Source organism: Gavia stellata, chromosome Z (assembly GCF_030936135.1).
Source record: "Gavia stellata isolate bGavSte3 chromosome Z, bGavSte3.hap2, whole genome shotgun sequence".
In the NCBI taxonomy this organism is placed as follows: domain Eukaryota; kingdom Metazoa; phylum Chordata; class Aves; order Gaviiformes; family Gaviidae; genus Gavia; species Gavia stellata.
In genome coordinates, this window is record NC_082637.1 from 66,813,716 (window position 1) to 66,831,826 (window position 18,111).

Sequence of the window (18,111 nt, forward strand, 5' to 3'; positions counted from 1 at the left end):
CAGCAATCAGGCTGAAGCAGAGATGCCAAAGGCATTCTCAGACACAATCCCCCAGAGGATATAAACAGACAGAACTGTCCGATGAGCAGGAAAGCAAAAAAAAAAAAAAATTAAGTAAAAAAAAAAAAAGGCATTGTTAATAGTACGAAAAGACTGCTGGATTCTCATGGTTGTAATAAGCACAAATTACACTTCTAAGGAATTTTTTGTTGTCAAGGAAACTGCAAGTAAAATTTGGAATTAGAAGAGAAACTCATGTTCTTTGTCCGTGTATCACAGCCATCACTTTCTAAAGCCCATCAAAACTCATTCTGAGTCTATTACCTGATATGATAAAATTACAGCCGGGGAAAGACCATAAGCAAGCTGTTGATACAAGACTTGGGGCCCAAAGTTCCTCACACTATCCTGGTGCTAGAAGACCCCAGGAACACTAAGGTTGTTTTCATTCTGATGCTGAAATGCAGCAGGAAAAGGATGCTGAAGTAATGCTATCTGTTATCACTAGTGTTCTACAGTAACTTTTAAGTTTTTCAGCTTTATCCATCCTGCAAGAAGAAAACAGATGGAATACTATCAAAGCTCAATACTAAGGATAAAGCTAGCAAACTTTTGTTAGATTTAGTATCAGTCACATAATAGTCAACAGGCTCTCTTGTCACGAGCAGACCACTACTTCACGGCTGTCATGAGCAGCCCAGTACTTCATGGCATAGAAAAACATTTAGCTTAAAAATAGCAGTCCCTTGGGAATTCTTATCTTCACAACTACCAACTGTTAACAAAAATTAATTGCTGCTTCAAGATTTGAGCCCCCAATGGATGCTGTAATCTATGAGTGGAAATGTTTCTAGGTTTTACTAATAGCTGCTGAAATTGAAGATTTATCAGGTGCATTGCACAAAATCTTCTGCAGATAAATCCACAGAGTAGCAACGGTACATGTGGAAAAAGTTTATTCTGTCAGCAAGAGATGAGAACTACAGCCAACACCTTTCAACAAAACATTCATGAGGTAAGATTAATAAAGTTGATATATCAAGAGCCCATCTACTTTGATATTACGCTGGAACTAAGGGAAGACGACAGATGATATTCTGAGGCATGTTTTGGATTTGCTCCTCCTCATCCCACTTCCTTAAAATTGGAAAAGAAGGAAAGGCATGACATATACTGCATCTCTTACAGCATTTTCAATCCCAGTCTTAAAAAAAGATGTAGAACATTTTAGCATTCTTACCGTGAGATTCCAGTCCAGCTCCTTGTGCCAGGCCGTTATCGTAAGACTGAAGGAAAAAACCCCACAAACCAGTTACTTTAGAATTAAATCACTTTCAGACATTGCAATTTCTCAGTTTACTAGCAAAACTATCATCAGACCATAACCGCCACTTAATCTGATTAAAATCTGAGCCTACACCTCAAAAAGCTCTTGGCACAAAACAGTTAACAAGTCAGCCTTGTTTCAATGCAGGCAGCTTTTATGTCTTTCACGGAATTCATTTTAGTTGTTAAAAAGTCTGTTTAGTGTGTTAAAAGTCTGAAAATGGGTAAACATGTCTTTGCCAAAAAGGGAAAGCATGTGATGCAGATAACCATTACAGAAAAAAAAACCCCGAAAAATTTTTTGCATGTTTATAAAAAGAAAAAATGAATATGTAATTCCAAACAAAATTAAATGGACAAATTAAATCTGTCTCTAACCCAAAAGCTGATTAACACACAAAAAGGCAAAATGCAAGGTAATACTGTGTGTACAACACTCAAGTACAAGATATGCTTTAGTAAGGAGCACAAACACTAGGCTTTAAAAAAAAAAAAGACTAGGGGATGGGTGTGGGGGGGCGGACCAGAAGCGACAACATAATAAAGTGTACTATTGGACTAAACTTAACCTGCCCTGTAAAATATTACTGTTAAAAAATATCTTAACAATGCTGAAAAATCACTTTACATGAAAGAAAAAGGAGAAACGTGAGTCTGATGAACAAAGCACAAAGAATATTATAGTACAGGTCTGTTACGAGCAATCTAGGAGCAGGTGATGTTGTGTATGTAGGAATAACAATCTTTCTTCCCTAAAAAAACATTAAATCACTTTGCATGATAAGAAACAAGAGATCAGAGTAAGTTATTCATAAAATGGAAAATTTTTATTTTACAAGAGTTCATAGAATGCTTAATAATGCACTGGACAAATACCAAACTGTTTAGTAAGAACAAAAATGATTCAACCTTTTAAGTTTAACTTTCAAAGTTAAATTACACAGATTTTACTCCTTCTCTATTAACTGCTCAATTAATGATTGGTTTAATATTTGATCAGACAGTTAGAAAGCAATTTTAACTTCCCCCCGCTTGCCCCACCACAGGTCCTGTCTGTGAATTTCTCATGTTTTCTCCAAAACATTTAACAGTGGCTAGTACATACAGGACACCTTGACAGACCACTAATGACTCCCACAGTCCTAACCAAAAAATGCCTACAGGAGCTAGCATGTCTTTAGGAATGACCTAAGGATTATTTCGTAGATCTGTTTTTAAAGCTGACATTGGGAAGAAAAAATGAAACAGAAGCAGACACAGAAGCTACATTTAAACTGTATTTCTCAGTTTTTGAGTTGTTGCTGCAAGTTGAAACAACTAAAAAGAGTAACATCTGATACATAGGCTTCAAGCTGCAGCTTCACCATCTGAAGTTTGAATCAGTCAATTTTAAGTAATTCCTATGAACATCTGAATGTTAAAACACACAGTGTAAACTCTTTGCACTGCACTTTGAGAATGCAATCCAAATGTGCTACCACACTCCACAGGCCCACTAATTGCTAAGCAAAGGCAAGCTGATTAGCAAAGCTACGCTGGCAAAGCTAATTAACTCTACAAACAGTAATTGTAAGAGGAGGTGGCTTGCTTTATGTATGACAAAGTAATTAGCCCTGGAGAAAAGCTGTTAAGTGTGCATCCCAGACAGTGTACTATGTTGGGCTGTATAATTAGCTTGAAATTTTAATAGACAATAGTTGACCTTTGGCTGACTGGTGCCTCTTTATTTACATGCAGCAGCTGCGCTTTGGGGACTTCTGTGCATTAAAGAACTAGGGAAATATTTTTGTTTCTTTGTCCTTTTGAAAATGCCCAGGAAATTATATGCAAGAGAGGCTCTAGGTTACTGCAACATGAAAGCTGCATAATGAAATACTATCCTCAGGAAACGTGTAAATCCATTTGGGTACAATCTTTGCTTCACACTTTAAAAGTTTCACAACCAGCTTAATTATATCAACAGACTCATATACCTGCATTTCAAGAGGACTCTACCATACTTTAAGAACCAGATGCTATACTTAAAACTTCTTCCAGTATCTCTACCTAAAAACCATTTGCAGTAAACCAAGAGATGTTGCAAAAAGCAGTATTTTAGAGTCTGTGTCTGCTGAAGTCATTAAAAATTTCAGCATCAGAGTGTCTGTTGTTTTTTGATTAGTGATGTATCTGACTTTTAAACATGAAAGCCAAAAATCAACCTAGGCTGATAAAAATTGTATGATTGGAACCTGACTACTCCACTGACAATAAAACTGACCCAAAATTATTTTTGTGATCAGTATTGCATAAATATTTTTTAATCAAGTGGTAACAGAAGGTCATCTAGTCTCTATGAAGATTCAATTCTTTTTAACACAGGTACTTTTCCGAATAAAGCAACACCATTGTTTCATGTGCCAATCTTCTGCTGTCCTTAACATGCCTAGCTACATAAACCCCCTCCCTAATTCAGCTGTATCGAGTTATATCTGTCACAATTCTGATATGGCATCACTAAAGAGAATAAATTCCAAAGAAAAGCTAAAAAATCCAGGAGGTTATTACAAAGAATACTGGTTTTAGCCAGTAATGTTACTCTCCATCCAAATTAGTTGCATTTCACATGTATGCCAATTTGAATAACTGAAAAAAAGTTTGCTAACTATCATTTGCTTCATCTATGGGCAAATGATGACATATGATAGTAAAATAAACCTACACCCTTCTGTCACAGCAGTTTACTACTGAGCAACGCAATCTCTTTTGTAGTATAATTAATGGAAGAATGAGGTAACATTGTAGCAAAACAGGAATAAGCATTTGCAAGAAAGTCTATAGCAATATTCATTGTATAGTTTGTTACACAAGGAGTTACAAATGAAATAATCTCAAATAGAATTTACTTTGAATTGCAACACATAGTGGTTATTTTTAGCACCACCTACAAAAATCTTAACAGGAGAAATAAGGCTAATAGTCTTGGATACCACATTTCACATTCACTGCATTTGTTTAAGAAATACACTTTAAAAAGTACTTGATTCATATGATCGGTAATTGAATTGTAATACGTCACGGGGAGGGTCATGGAAAGAGATAAGAGAAAGGAACAACCACCACCATGAAATCATTTTCACAAAGGGCTGCTCTCCAAACGTTTTGAGATTTCTTCAAACACATCTTCAACTCTACGACGTGACCAAGCAGGATGCAAAGATTTTGTGTATTTGCCTAGAAGTACCAGACACCTTGCAACCTAATTAGTGCATTGAAATACTGGTCTGACCAAGCAGGGTACACCCAGAAAACCCAGACAAAACTAGCATACGTGTGCATATTAACTCTGCAGTGCATTCACAGTAAACCAACACTTTTAAAAAAGATGTCTTACTGAATGCAGTGTATAGTCAATCTACCAATTCACAGTAAACCTGGACAAAAATATAGTATCTCTTGTTACACCTTAAGACATCCTAAGGAGACTGCTGCCTACAGAACACTGCTTAAGGGATCTCCTTGAGTTACTCTCTGAGCTAGCTGGGAAAAGACTTAGTCTTCGTGATAAGCCACAGTGTATTCTGGACTTTCACCATGCCCAGACTCCAGTTTTACTTCACTGGTCAACTGAAGTATTACTACAGGCCCTTCCAAGGGGTCTTGTTCTGTTCAGGCTTCCTTTTTTTTTTTTTTCTTTGAAAAAGCGGTGTCAATTTTCCCAGTAGGAACATAACAATTGGAATTTGAAGGTAGAAGGATTAATGCTAAGGCTCTAGAAGCAAACTATATATTTGGTTCAAGATCACTGTAGACAGTAAATCTTCAGTGCCATTTCAAAGCTCCAAACTTTCAAAAAATCTCTACTTGCCTGCTCTACCAATGGCTTCATATGATGCTCTCTAGTTCTTGTCTTAGAAATAATTGTTCCCTGTTCACTTCATCTTTTCAGTGCTACTGAAGTAGTAATATGTAAAGTAATAACTTTACATATCTCTGTCACACTCCACTTAATCATCTCATTTCCAGAATGAAGAGTCCTAGCATATACTCCTTTTACACAAGCTGGTTCATACCTCTGACAATTCAACTCAACTTCCTTTGTACTCTTCTTAGTTCCACCACACCCTTTTGGATGAAAAATGCAGTCAGGTGTACGAAATGCCAATTAACAGTTGATGTGATGCACAGAACAACATGATAAGGAATTTGCTCTTTGCTTTTGCTCTCTATTCTTTCTTTATATTTGACTCTCCTATTGTATTTTTGCTAAACTATCTGATTAAAGGCTCATCTCAGTAAACACAAAGATCCAGCAAGGATCAGAGGAGGAAGAGCCCTCCTGACCTAGTCAGTGAAAAGCAAGCACCCTGACTCGGCTGCTCCCTCAGACTGTCAAAGGAGAAGGGATAAATCATTGTCCCTGGGTGAAACCCACCGATAGGAGCCAGCACGGATCTCCTCACCCTGGAAACCCATGCTAACTAAAGTGGCCTACCAATTACAGGGGTACAGGGGACCTTATGGGATGCAGGGGAAGAAAATTCTGGGATTGTATAAAACTTGTTATGGGGTGTTTTCTGGGGAATGCAGGGGTGTGCACAACTTATTATGGGATGGCTAGGGAAAGGACCAATGATGAGAAAGGGAAAGAGCAAAGCAGACTGGGGAGGAACAAGCAAGGGAAAACAGAGGGAAAAAGGGATAAAGGTGCTAGTAGAGCGTGAACAATCTTCTGGTCCATACGCTTGTATGACTGAGCCCTGCCCTTGATCACAGCAGTTGGTCCAAGGCTTATTAAATCCTGGTTTTAGCTATCTTCTGTGGATGTGCGCTATCTATTCCGAGTGGGTACATACGTGAATGCTAGCAAACTCTAGGCCCAAATAGCTGGTGGGTAAGACAGGCGGTCTGAGTATCAGCAGCTGGAGTGGGACGATGAACCTCCCGGGCTCATAGCCTGACCTGGCAGAAGTGGGGAAGACATGGGCTCTAGGGGACAGCTGTTGGATGGACTATCAGCACCAAGCACAACATCAAGGCTTTCTCTTTTTTTCCACTTCACCACTCCCAGCAAGTAGGCTAGGGGTGGCGAAGACACTAGGAGGGGGACACAGCCAGAACAGCTGAATCCAACTGGCCAAAGGGATATTCTGTATGTTGTAACTTCATGCTCAGCAATAAAACTGGGGTAGCAGAAGAAGCGGTGGGGAGGAGGAAGGTGTCTTCCAGAGTGGCTGATGCTTGGAGACTGGCTGGGCATTGGTCTGCCTGTTGGAGGTGCTGAGTGACTGATGGCCTTTGCATCACTTGTTTTTTTTCCTTTTCTTTACTTAGCTAACTGCCTTTACCTCAGTCCATGAGTTTTCTTGCTTTTGCTCTTCCTATTCTCTCCCCTTGTCCTGCTGAGGGGTGTTGTGGGGTGTAAGCACAGTAGAAACATATTAAAAGGCATTAAAAGCAATGTAAGTGTGATAGTATAAAGTTTTGTTCATACTCTCAATTCCAGTATGCAGGCTAATGTCATGAATGCAGAATGTATGAATTAGATGATTTTAAGTTTTTTGAAAAAACAATGTATGAAGAAAATTATGATCCTAACCAATCTACGGCAGTGTGCCAGAAAGCTTCTTGTGATGTACAGCAAGAAATGCTTACGCATCTAACTACCTCCTTAAAAAATGAAAACCAATCTGGTCTGAAGCAAGAGACTAAGTCTTTTTTAGACCTGTTTCTCACTTAAATTTTACAATCCTACTGCTGGCAGCAACTACTAAAACATACTGGTTTGCAACAGAAGTTATATGTCATCATAAATTTGGCTCTTTTTTGTGGACTGGAGGAGTTTATTATGTATGTTTACTCACAGTCAGGAAACCGTAGTTTTCAAGCTTAATCAGCTTCTTTGAAAAACACTTATTTTAATCTTGGAAAATGAAACTCAACTAAACTAATGAAAACATTATGAAAAAAACCTGAAAACTCTTTTTCTCCAACCAAATATGAAGACAGCTTACACAGCCACAAAAAAAATGTGTATATACTAGTATTTTCCTTCATTACAAATATCTAATAAATTAATAATGAAGTATATGACTGGAAACACTTATTAAGCTTAAACTAATGTCAATAATTAGTTTTTCCTTTGATTCAGTATATAATTTAAAAAGCAGAACTACAGCTCATTGAAATGTGAGGATTTTATTGATGCAGTGCTTTATTTATGCACTTTTTCTAAGTTATAGGAACATCAGGCCCCAGTTCTCAAAAACTTGCTTTCAATTTTAAATTGAGTTTTAAAGAAAAAAAGATCCAATTTGCAGTGAACATACATACCAAATAAAATTATCTTGCTAGTACACACATTACAATGAAAATACAAATGCAAAAAACAATGTACTTTTGCATTTTCAACTCACTAAAGTAGGAACAGAGAAAAAAGAAATTACCATAACATTTCAGTTTGGATGGAGAGATTTTTAGTCATAGTTAAGAAATAAAGCTAGTAACTTTAAAATGTAGTAAGAAATAACACTTTGTGAATACTCACCATACTTCTTCTAATGTAGTCTATCGCTTTTTTCATATCCATGCCTGACCAGTTATCGAGCATGTAGCAGATGCAGGAAGCACAGTACACAAACCTCATATCATTCTCACTTCCTTCCAGCACTGCACAGAAACTGAAAGAAATGTTTCTGTCATTATACACTATATAGCCTGTTATATCAGAAAACATGAAAAGCAGTTTAAGGATTGGGTAATTTTTTCTTTAAAAATTAGTTACTGCTAGTTACAGTATTCACATAAATATAACCCAAAGGTAGGCTAGATTTTCTTTTTAGAAAATGTGATTCTAACTAATCCAAGCAAAATGAACAGAACTATTAACATGTATGGGCCTGGGTGACTTTATTTCTAGAAATGTAATGACACTGGTCTTTATTTATTCAAAGACATTAATGCCTACATTCTTTCACCTATCACAGTATATACTGATGCATGAGTTATCATTTTAATATTTACTGGTTTGGGCAGAATCCTTTGCCTTCCTAGAAATCTTAATAGCTCACAAGGCTTTCTTTCCTGACTGCAACTTCAGGATCAATTTCCTCTGTAAGTATGAATGTAATTGTTATTACTACCATTTCTAATACAAATGATGAAAATTACCTCGAATCCAGTTTTTCATTTCTTATGGCTACAATCTCTCCAAACTCTACGAACATTTTAAAGTTGTTGTATCTGGGTTATCTAGGTACAATCCTGTGCTCTCTCAGAGACCCTTAAAATGAAGATGTGATTTGCTGCCTGACAAGCCTCCACTTGATTCAAAGAGCTAGTTAGTGCATTTTGATAACTTAATCATTTGCAAGAAGCCAGCACAACAGAATATTTTGATGAGCCCTCCCAACAGATCTCTTCTAAAAAAAGGAAGGAAAAAGAAAAAAGGTACTTCTGACTTTAAAGACAGTCTTTTAAGCACAGTTATCACCACTATGGCACTCCCTCTTTGACCCTGTAATTCAAGTAGGTACCCCATTATCTTCTTGCATAGAAAAGCCTCCAACATCTACTGGGAGATATTTTCATCTCTCCTAATCCCAATGGTGCCAGGCCCTGGTCTCTGCAGGTCAGACAGGGATGAACTCCATTGCTCTCTGGATATGGCACAGGACATTCTGGGAAACCAGGATGTTTCTTGCAAGGTGTACCAGTACTGCGGTTTACAATCTCGTCTCATCCGCAGGTGACAACTGCATTGTATGTTATTCAGATACTTCAAATTACACTCAGCTAAGGTAAGGTAGAAATTAAAATACAGACATTTATTCATAATGTAAAAAGAGAGAATATAAATTCTTTTTTTTTTTTTAGTTTTTATTTCTTCACACCTGTCTTTTATTAACTAAGACTAGCATACTTATACAAGGGTAACACCAGAAGAATGTCACTTTCCCTCACTGAGCTCACCTGCTGTTTCCGTCTGGACAAGATGTTAGTTCAAGTTCTGGCTTTCACACATCCTCCCCCTTTGGGGCAGTAAAAGCAGTTTTCACAGGTATTAAAATGTCTGTCACACCAGAAATTGACTCCTGCCAAAGTAACAATTCTACACCAGAGACGTACAAAGCACTTCCTCTTCCTGCAGGGGCTAGCTGGCATTCTTCAGCAGGGAATATAAACCACAGGATTGTGTAAGAGTTATCAGTCTGTACATTAAAACCACACATGATACAAACACGTAGAAGTGGTTAACTTCATGCAGCTTATTACTGTAATCAGGCAAGGTGACAAGTAACCACTTCAAGATGCTAGTGGGCTGGGAGCAACTCCTTCCTTTTGGATATACTTTAAAAATAAAAATGGTCCTACATATAACAGAAATGCTTAGAGCAATGGAACAGGCACCTCCACACGCTTGAAGAAACTGCAAACTACAGCAGATGAACAAATACATGTATATGTATCTGTATACATACATTAGGACTTGGTTCATTAAGGTCAGTCTGTTGTTATAAATAACAGAAAACTGTACATCATAGAGTTCATATTCACCACTTACATTCTGAACACTCTGGAGTTTGTGTTTGTTTTTTCTTTCTAAAACCACACGCAACACTGCATTTTAATAGTTGTGTTAGAAAAAAAAAGTTTTAATTATAGAAGATGTCTAGGCAAAACAAAGCCATTTGACCAAAACAAAAGCTTTAACTCATAAAGCAATTTCACTGTGAAGTAAAAGATAATTCCTTCAGCAATAACATTTCTATAATTCTGCATTTCTTAAAGTACTCTTTCAAAAGTGATATTCAGTAAAATTTAACAACATAGGCATCTCGTGTGCCCTAGCAGAAGTTTTCATTAGCTACCAGCTTCAGCCTACATCAAAAAAACCCCAAACAAAAAACCCCACCAACAGAAGTAGATCAAGGGGTATATGCCACCTATTAAAAATGCATGCAAAAAGGACAGAGCTCACAATGAAGTTCAGTAATATTATACTCCTATTACAAGTAATATGTAGGCTAATTCATCCTGTATATTGATACCTTGAATCTCTCAAAACTAAATAAAGCCCATCCTCCCACAAAGCAGAGCAAACATCATCATAATAGTATTCCAGGGCCCTGCAAAAACCAGAGAATACTAACACAGAAAACTTCACTTATCTGAAGGACAGAGCAGAAAAACTACTATACCCAAGACATAAACCAATCAATTAACTTTCCAGTAATAACTATCTACAGTTGTAAGCCAATACATCCTTCTCCAATATGAAAGCAAATCTATACACAAAGTGCCATTTGGTCCTCTAAATTCTCATGTGTTCTATGACTGACACTGGTTACCCACCAACGTATTTTCTAATGGAAAGAAAAGATTATATAGCTATTCTCATAAAAACCATGTTTCTTATGTTTCATTTGACATCTGGGTTTTTTATTAACCTTCCAGAGAGTTGTAGAATATAAAATATCTTTTACCTTCCATCCTCCAGCTGGAGAGCTCTCAGTCCTGCCAGTACAGCATCTTTATTTACTCGACTTAAATCATCTCCAAGAATCACCAGACATGACAGACCTGTGTAAGTCATTGCTATGTGCCCACTGTCATAGGGATGAGATATACCCGGACCCTAGAAAAAAGGGGAAAAAATAAAAATATTGAAACATCGTAAGACCTTATATAACAGTCAAACATTCATTTTTTTAAAAAAAAATTAAGAGGTAAACAAAATTCTTTTCCCTTCACTCATTATGGTTAAACTGAAGGCATCCCACTCAACTTTTCTAATTAATCTAAACTCTGCACAGCTCTGATACCCTTGTAAACAGTCGGTCAGTAGGAAACCTTGGAAAAAAGCTTTGCCAGGAGTGATATTTATGCAAGAGTTACGCAAAAAGATGGCATGTGCTCAACTGTACTTAAGTTTACCCTGACACACCACTGGGCATTAGCTTCCTGGCAGCTGGGTAAGCACTGTTAAACAGCCAAACCTCTGGAGGTCCCTTCCACAAAGACTTTACAATCTAATGATCTACAAGTAGAAAATAGTGTGAGGGATTACTAGTAATCTCTCTGTCAATTAAAGCAATACCAAATTAGCTGCTCATCTACTTTCATGTCTATTCTAAAACAATAATCAGAGATTAAACATAGAATTTACATAGCAAATAATGATAACTGAGAAGCTAAAATTAGTTAAATGTTGACTAGTCACATGATACTAATCACAATAGTGGGTGGGGGATTGAAAGAGCTGTGCTAGAATTATTAATTTTTCCTTCTGATATTTTATAGGCACATCCTGGACTATACCACTTCATGAAAACAGAAACCACCGGTAACAAGATGACTTTGAATACTTGGGATGGTTCCATTTGGAGCAACTGGAAGACAACTATTTCAAACAGGATAAAAACTATTTCAATACTAAGCAGTACAGACAAGCAAGTTTTTAAATCACATTTTACTAGCATTATTGCCTAGTTATTTACCATTTTTATTTTGCAATTCAACCTAAAAACAAATACAAAAAACAAATTAAGTAAGATTATGTTGTGTGTAATTGGTATTTTTCAGGCAAGTCATGCTTATTTCCAAAGCCAATAAGCTTTACTTCTAATGAGAAACTGGAAGAAAATACTTATTACCCACTAGACAGCAAGGGACTGTTCTCACACTAGGGAATCAAACACAGTTGGGAAAGGGAGGCAGAAAACAAGGTGAAAGTGGCTGTAGCAGGACTGTAAAAGCTCTAGCAATGCAAGAGAGAAAGGGAACAAGGGAGTGAGTGCAGAGAGCTGCACCTAGTCTCCCTCATTTCCAGTCCTGGACTCTCTGTTGAGAAGAGGGCACAAATCTCAACAGCTCCCACTCCTGAGCTGCCAGTGCCCCCATCGCTGCCTCCTGTCCTCCACATCCCCCAGTCACACACGCTATCACAGAGTGGCAGAGGCTGGCAGGGACCTCTGGAGGTCATCTGCTCCAACCCTCCTGCTCAAGCAGGGCCAAGCTAGAGCCGGGTGCCCAGGATCATGTCCAAAAGGCTCTGAAGTACCTCCAAGGATAGAGACTCTACAACCTCTATGGGCAATCGATGCCAGTGCTCAGTCACCCTCACAGTGAAAAAGTGTTTCCTGATGTTCAGAAGGAACCTCTTGTGTTTCAGTCTGTGCCCCTTACCTCTGGTCCTGTCCCTGGGCACCACCAAAAGAGCCTGGCTCTGTCCTCTTTGCACCCTCCCTTCAGGTATTTACATACACTGATGAGATCCTGCTGAGCTTTCTCTTGTCCAGGCTGTACATTCACAACTCTCTCAACGTTTCCTTATAGGAAACGTGCACCAGTCCCAGACTTCCCCATGGGGCACCCCACAGATGGAAAACAGCTGTGCCCTCAAAACAGCTTAGAAAAGGCTACTGCAGTCATGAAACATGTTTCTCTAATTTGAGGGGATGACAGGCTCTAATCCCAGAAGAAACAACTTCGCCTATCATACCAATTGTAGGCATTTTAAATGTAACAGAAGCAAAAATCTTCCTTTCAGAATACCTTCCCCTTAAAAATGTTATTGTAAGTAGCTTAACCCTTCTGATGCATCAACTTATTTCAAATGTAAAATTCTGCTCCAAAAATCCAAACATACAGGGTGATACAAATTTGTCCTGACACAGAGAATTATTCAGTTTAATGTAATTGATCAACTTATTTTTAGGCAAACAAGTCTCTATTCTAAAAAGCCAAATTTGAACCAGTTCTTGCCCTAAAAGGATTCTCAATGTCCCAGCTCTGCAGATAATGCTTCTCACATGTTTTGTCAAACAAAATAAAAGACACACACTACCTGATGAAAAATATCTGGAAAAGGTTCTCAGATATTAGGACCAACTGCTTACAAAATGTCCTAGCACTTCCCATCAGCAACTACGAAGAAAACTAAGTTTCCAAACATCTATATAATTGAAGTTAAACGGGAATGAGAGGAACACGTAATTTCTCCCTACTTGGAATAACCTAGAGCAGGGGAAGCGCAGAAGTTGCCTCTGCTTATTCCACACAAATACAATGAAAATGACGGAGCCTGTGAATCAATGTTAACTGTTCACCACTGCTCTGTTTACACACTTTTACAGCTAGTCCATCTTCAAATCAATACTGACATCAGGAATAACTGAACAGTAACAGATGTAGTGAAACAGTTAAACTTTTCATTTGAAAATATTATTTTCAGAGGAAGACTACATTCACTAAGCAAGGAGGGTTTTATCTAAGGGTATTCAGACTGGCTTTTTAAAACTGTATTTATGAAAACTATCCAAATGTTCTAACTACTACAAACAGGCTTGGATATTCAGGAAATTTTCTAAGGCATCTATAGTTCTCAAACAACATTCTCCTTCAAGTGACAATTTTTCACAATGTCTACATAAAGTAATAGAAAATTTCTGCTTCGTAAGTTCTATTTTTTTTAATTGTACTTTTCTATACACATGCTAATTCCATATTGCCTGTAAAGCTTTGGTAGCCTACAAACGTGTTTAAATAACTGCCTCCCTATTTTTTAGTGAATACAGGTATTTCTGTTCCACTATTACTTGCTGCAGCAAACACAGGCTGCAGACGAAGTGTTATAAACACATATACTATATGCTCATGAAACTAAACAATACCATCCTGCCCAAACAAATAGTATCAATCACTGCAGTACCTGGACAATGTACAAATTCTATCTGTACTTCCTCCTCTACGCAAACATTTCAACATGTAGTGGTAGCACACCGCTTTTCCAAATACAGGGTTGTAGCAACACCAGAGCTGTATAAAATTTTTGCAAGTATAAAATTTTTGCAAGTCTGGTAGCTTTAATAAAGAGCACAAACTATACTTGTAGAATGCATATAAAGCAAACAGTAGTGTCTGCTGCCTGTACATACAATCACGAAGTTCACAGTTGAACTAGTACTGTCATCTGTTTCTGTCCTTGAACATCAAACAAATACTTAGGTACAAGCAATGCAGAAAAGATTATTAGGATACATGATTTTGAAATGTCTTCATGTGGGGAATCAGAGAGATGGTCTCAGCATTCAAGAAGAGTTGCTCGTAGGTTATACAACTACCTTTACTACTAATAGTTTTCTCTTATCACAGGATTATCATGTGGCAAGTAATTAAGTTCTTTATATGGTAAGGTCGTATACTGCTAAACATCTTGATATGTAATTACTGAAAAAAAACCAGTGGAAGTGACAGGGGGTCCAACACACTGGTATGCAGCCAATGCCTTGAGAACATTTTGTTTAGGGCCAAAAATCCCCAAAATATGGACAATATTTCAATAAAATTAAATTAAACACAGAAGGATCAGAACCAAATATGAGATCATACAGGAATTACTACAAGGCATACTCACAAAGGTCAACATGATGTTTCATATGTGTAATTACTGTAGGATTTTGGAAGCTTTTGAAATCCTAAAGGATCTTTGTTCACCACATGTGGTTTAAAAAAAAAAAGTAAAACAGATATACTTATTGTCGTAGTTTAAGCCCAGCCGGACTAATCACCACACAGCTGCTCACTCACTCCCCTTCCTCAGTGGACAGGAGAGAGAAAATATGAGGAAAAGGCTCGTAGGTCGAGATGAGGACATAGGGAGATCACGCACCAACTACCATCATGGGCAAGACAGACTTGACTTGGGGAAATTAGTTTAATTTATTACCAATCAAAATCAGAGTAGGATAATGAGAAGTAAAACCAAATCTTAAAAAACCAACACCTTCCCCCCACCCCTCCCTTCTTCCCGGGCTCAACTTCACTCCCGATTTTCTACCTCTCCCCCCGAGCGGCGCAGGGGGACGGGGAATGGGGGTTGCGGTCAGTTCATCATACGTTGTTTCTGCCGCTGCTTCATCCTCACACTCTTCCCCTGGTCCAGCGTGGGGTCCCTCCCACGGGAGACAGTTCTCCACGAACTTCTCCAACGTGGGTTCTTCCCACGGGCTGCAGTTCTTCACGAACTGCTCCAGCATGGGTCCGTTCCACGGGGTGCAGTCCTTCAGGAACAGACTGCTCCAGCGTGGGTCCCCCACGGGATCACAAGTCCTGCCAGCAAACCTGCTCCAGCGTGGGCTCCTCTCTCCATGGGTCCACAGGTCCTGCCAGGAGCCTGCTCCAGCATGGGCTTCCCACAGGATCACGGCCTCCTTCAGGCATCCACCTGCTCCAGCGTGGGGTCCTCCACGGGCTGCAGGTGGATATCTGCTCCACCGTGGACCTCCATGGGCTGCAGGGGGACAACCTGCCTCACCATGGTCTTCTCCACGGGCTGCAGGGGAATCTCTGCTCCGGCGCCTGGAGCACCTCCTCCCCCTCCTTCTTCACTGACCTTGGTGTCTGCAGAGTTGTTTCTCTCACATATTCTCACTCCGCTCTTCTCCGGCTGCCGCTTCCCGTTTTTTTCCCCCTTCTTAAATATGTTATCACAGAGGCGCTACCACTGTTGCTGATTAGCTCGGCCTTAGCCAGTGGCAGATCCGTCTTGAAGTCTGCTGGCATTGGCTCTATCAGACATAGGAGAAGCTTCTAGCAGCTTCTCACAGAAGCCACCCCTGTAGCCCCCCCTGCTACCAAAGCACTGCCACACAAACCGAATACACTTATTCACCAGAAGAATAACAGAATAATAACATACTCTGTACGCTACCCATAACTGTTCAAATTTTTAGCGTACTTGAATTCACTTTATCTTCTAAGATCCATGTAATTATTTCAAGCTCATTGTGATGCTACCTATGAAATTTTATGTTGTACCTACACACACCAATATATACTTCACACACTAACGCAACAAAACACCTGAGCCCAAGTTAATAGGATGTCTTTGAGGGGATAACAATCAGAATAATTGGACATTTTAGAAAAAAAAAAAACAGAAAAAAATCCAAGAAAACAATACTTTTTTGCATAAAATTGAGAATTCATAAAATTTGTAGAAACTGGCCAAGTGACAATTCAGTATCATGAAGTAGGACTGGAATGACTTCTCCAAACACTAAAGATTACAGCAAGTCTTAAAGGTTTCATGAGATAATTGCTAATACCTCCAAAATTTGAACGGCTGGGAGGAAGTATTGCTAGACTGCCTCTGCTATGAAGGACAAAGTAATGCAAACATTGTGTAGAAATTTGCCCAAAATTTATCAAAGACACTGTAGTCAAAGCAGCTGATTTTTAATTGGCATCTTCAGGCTTGGTAAAGTTCCTTTTTAAGTTCTGTATTATGAACAAAGCCTACTTTTAATGAAATATAATTATTTCTGCTCATAGACACTGTAGACTAAAGCAACAGAAGCAACTAAGCAAACTGTCAGCCTAAGTACAAAAAAATCTCTGCTGCCACCACTGTGAACTTCATGGGCCAAGGACACAGGGATAAACAGAATGAAGTTATTTTAAGAATGGCAGAAGTTACATCTCAAAAACTAGCAACCAGAAAGCTGTTAAACTGTAGATGGAACACTCAGACTAAACAACCAGAAGAAATACACTTAATCGAGTAAAGTTATGTCTACATGAAGGAGTAATGTAACAGCAGTGGGTCTGGAGAGCAGAACAGTCGGTGCAGGAGTACCGATGCCGATGCCCACACTACGTGCATTTCACAATTCATGCCACCTGGCTCCATGGAGTAATGGCCCACTAATGGAGAAGTTCATTCAGAGTGCACCTTCTGGTTCAGCTTCATTTAGAAGGAGCTCAGTTTGTGTGTCTCACTCTTTTGCAGCAAGCACATTGTACTGCTCTTTACTGATCTGAACTAATGCACTGGTGCAGACATACTCTGAGAAGACAACAATGAGGATATGGCCAGGTCCTGTTCTCTCTATACACATCACCTTTTGTGATAATTACAATTTGTAGGTCACACAGGAAACAGATTAACTTGTCTCTCAGCAACGGAGTAAAACAGCCCTGCTCTATGGGAGTTGCCATCATGGCCTCCACAATCTGAGGCTTCTTTAAAAGAATTAGGGAAGCTTTCAAACATTTAAATCTGGCTCAGTGGCATGATAATGTTCCCTACTACACTATCCAGAAAAGCTATTTAAACATAACTCATGGTCACCAACAATTCCTGCTGACCACTGCAGAGAGGGCTAAGAAACTCTCTCTGTTGCAAAAGCATGGGCAAGATCTCTCCAAACACTAATAAAGAACGCTACAAAACACACTCCTACACAGGCAGAGTCCCACTTCCTTCTCACACCTACCATCAGTGTTACAAACATGGATTGTTTCAGCCTTTAGAAAATACAATGTTGAGTCAGGAACACAAATCAGATCTTTTTTTCCCAAATGAAAGCACATGTTATTTACCACAATCTTACATAAACCCTCCAGGTATTGGCTTTCAATCTAGCCCCCAAAACTGATTAGAAACACTTCAAAGAAATTGAAAAGACCCAGGCCCATATGAAGGATGACTCTTCACCCCGAATTAAAAGGCTAGTTTAACCTCCAGTAACACCAAATCAGAGAGACTGCAGAACCCAGAGACATTTCAGAAAATAATTGTTATCTAATTTTAAATTATTCATGTTTAAATGCAGTGATAGAAACTGCACTCAGTCTTCATTTACGGTTAAGACTGTTAAGGCTTGCTAAGGCTGTGTGTGGTGAATTGGTCGAGTGGATATGGTTTTGCTTCACTTTTGCTACAGACCTAAAGAGATGCATAGATACTACCTCAAACACTGAAAGGGAAACAGCTAAAAAAATCAAACCCCAAACCAAAAC

At 38.7% G+C, this 18,111-nt stretch overlaps 1 protein-coding gene across 2 annotated transcripts in view; it reads right to left on the reverse strand.

The window, feature by feature from the left end:
• The window catches only part of PGGT1B (protein geranylgeranyltransferase type I subunit beta), a 41,926-nt gene that overhangs the window by 6,603 nt on the left and 17,212 nt on the right, over positions 1 to 18,111 (reverse strand). For both annotated transcript variants that reach the window (XM_059833908.1, XM_059833907.1), the window contains exons 3-5: positions 10,791 to 10,942; positions 7,853 to 7,985; positions 1,241 to 1,286 (exon numbers count right to left, since the gene is read on the reverse strand). In XM_059833908.1, coding sequence (XP_059689891.1) covers positions 1,241 to 1,286; positions 7,853 to 7,985; positions 10,791 to 10,942 — 331 coding nt within the window. The remainder of the gene's footprint in view (positions 1 to 1,240; positions 1,287 to 7,852; positions 7,986 to 10,790; positions 10,943 to 18,111) is intronic.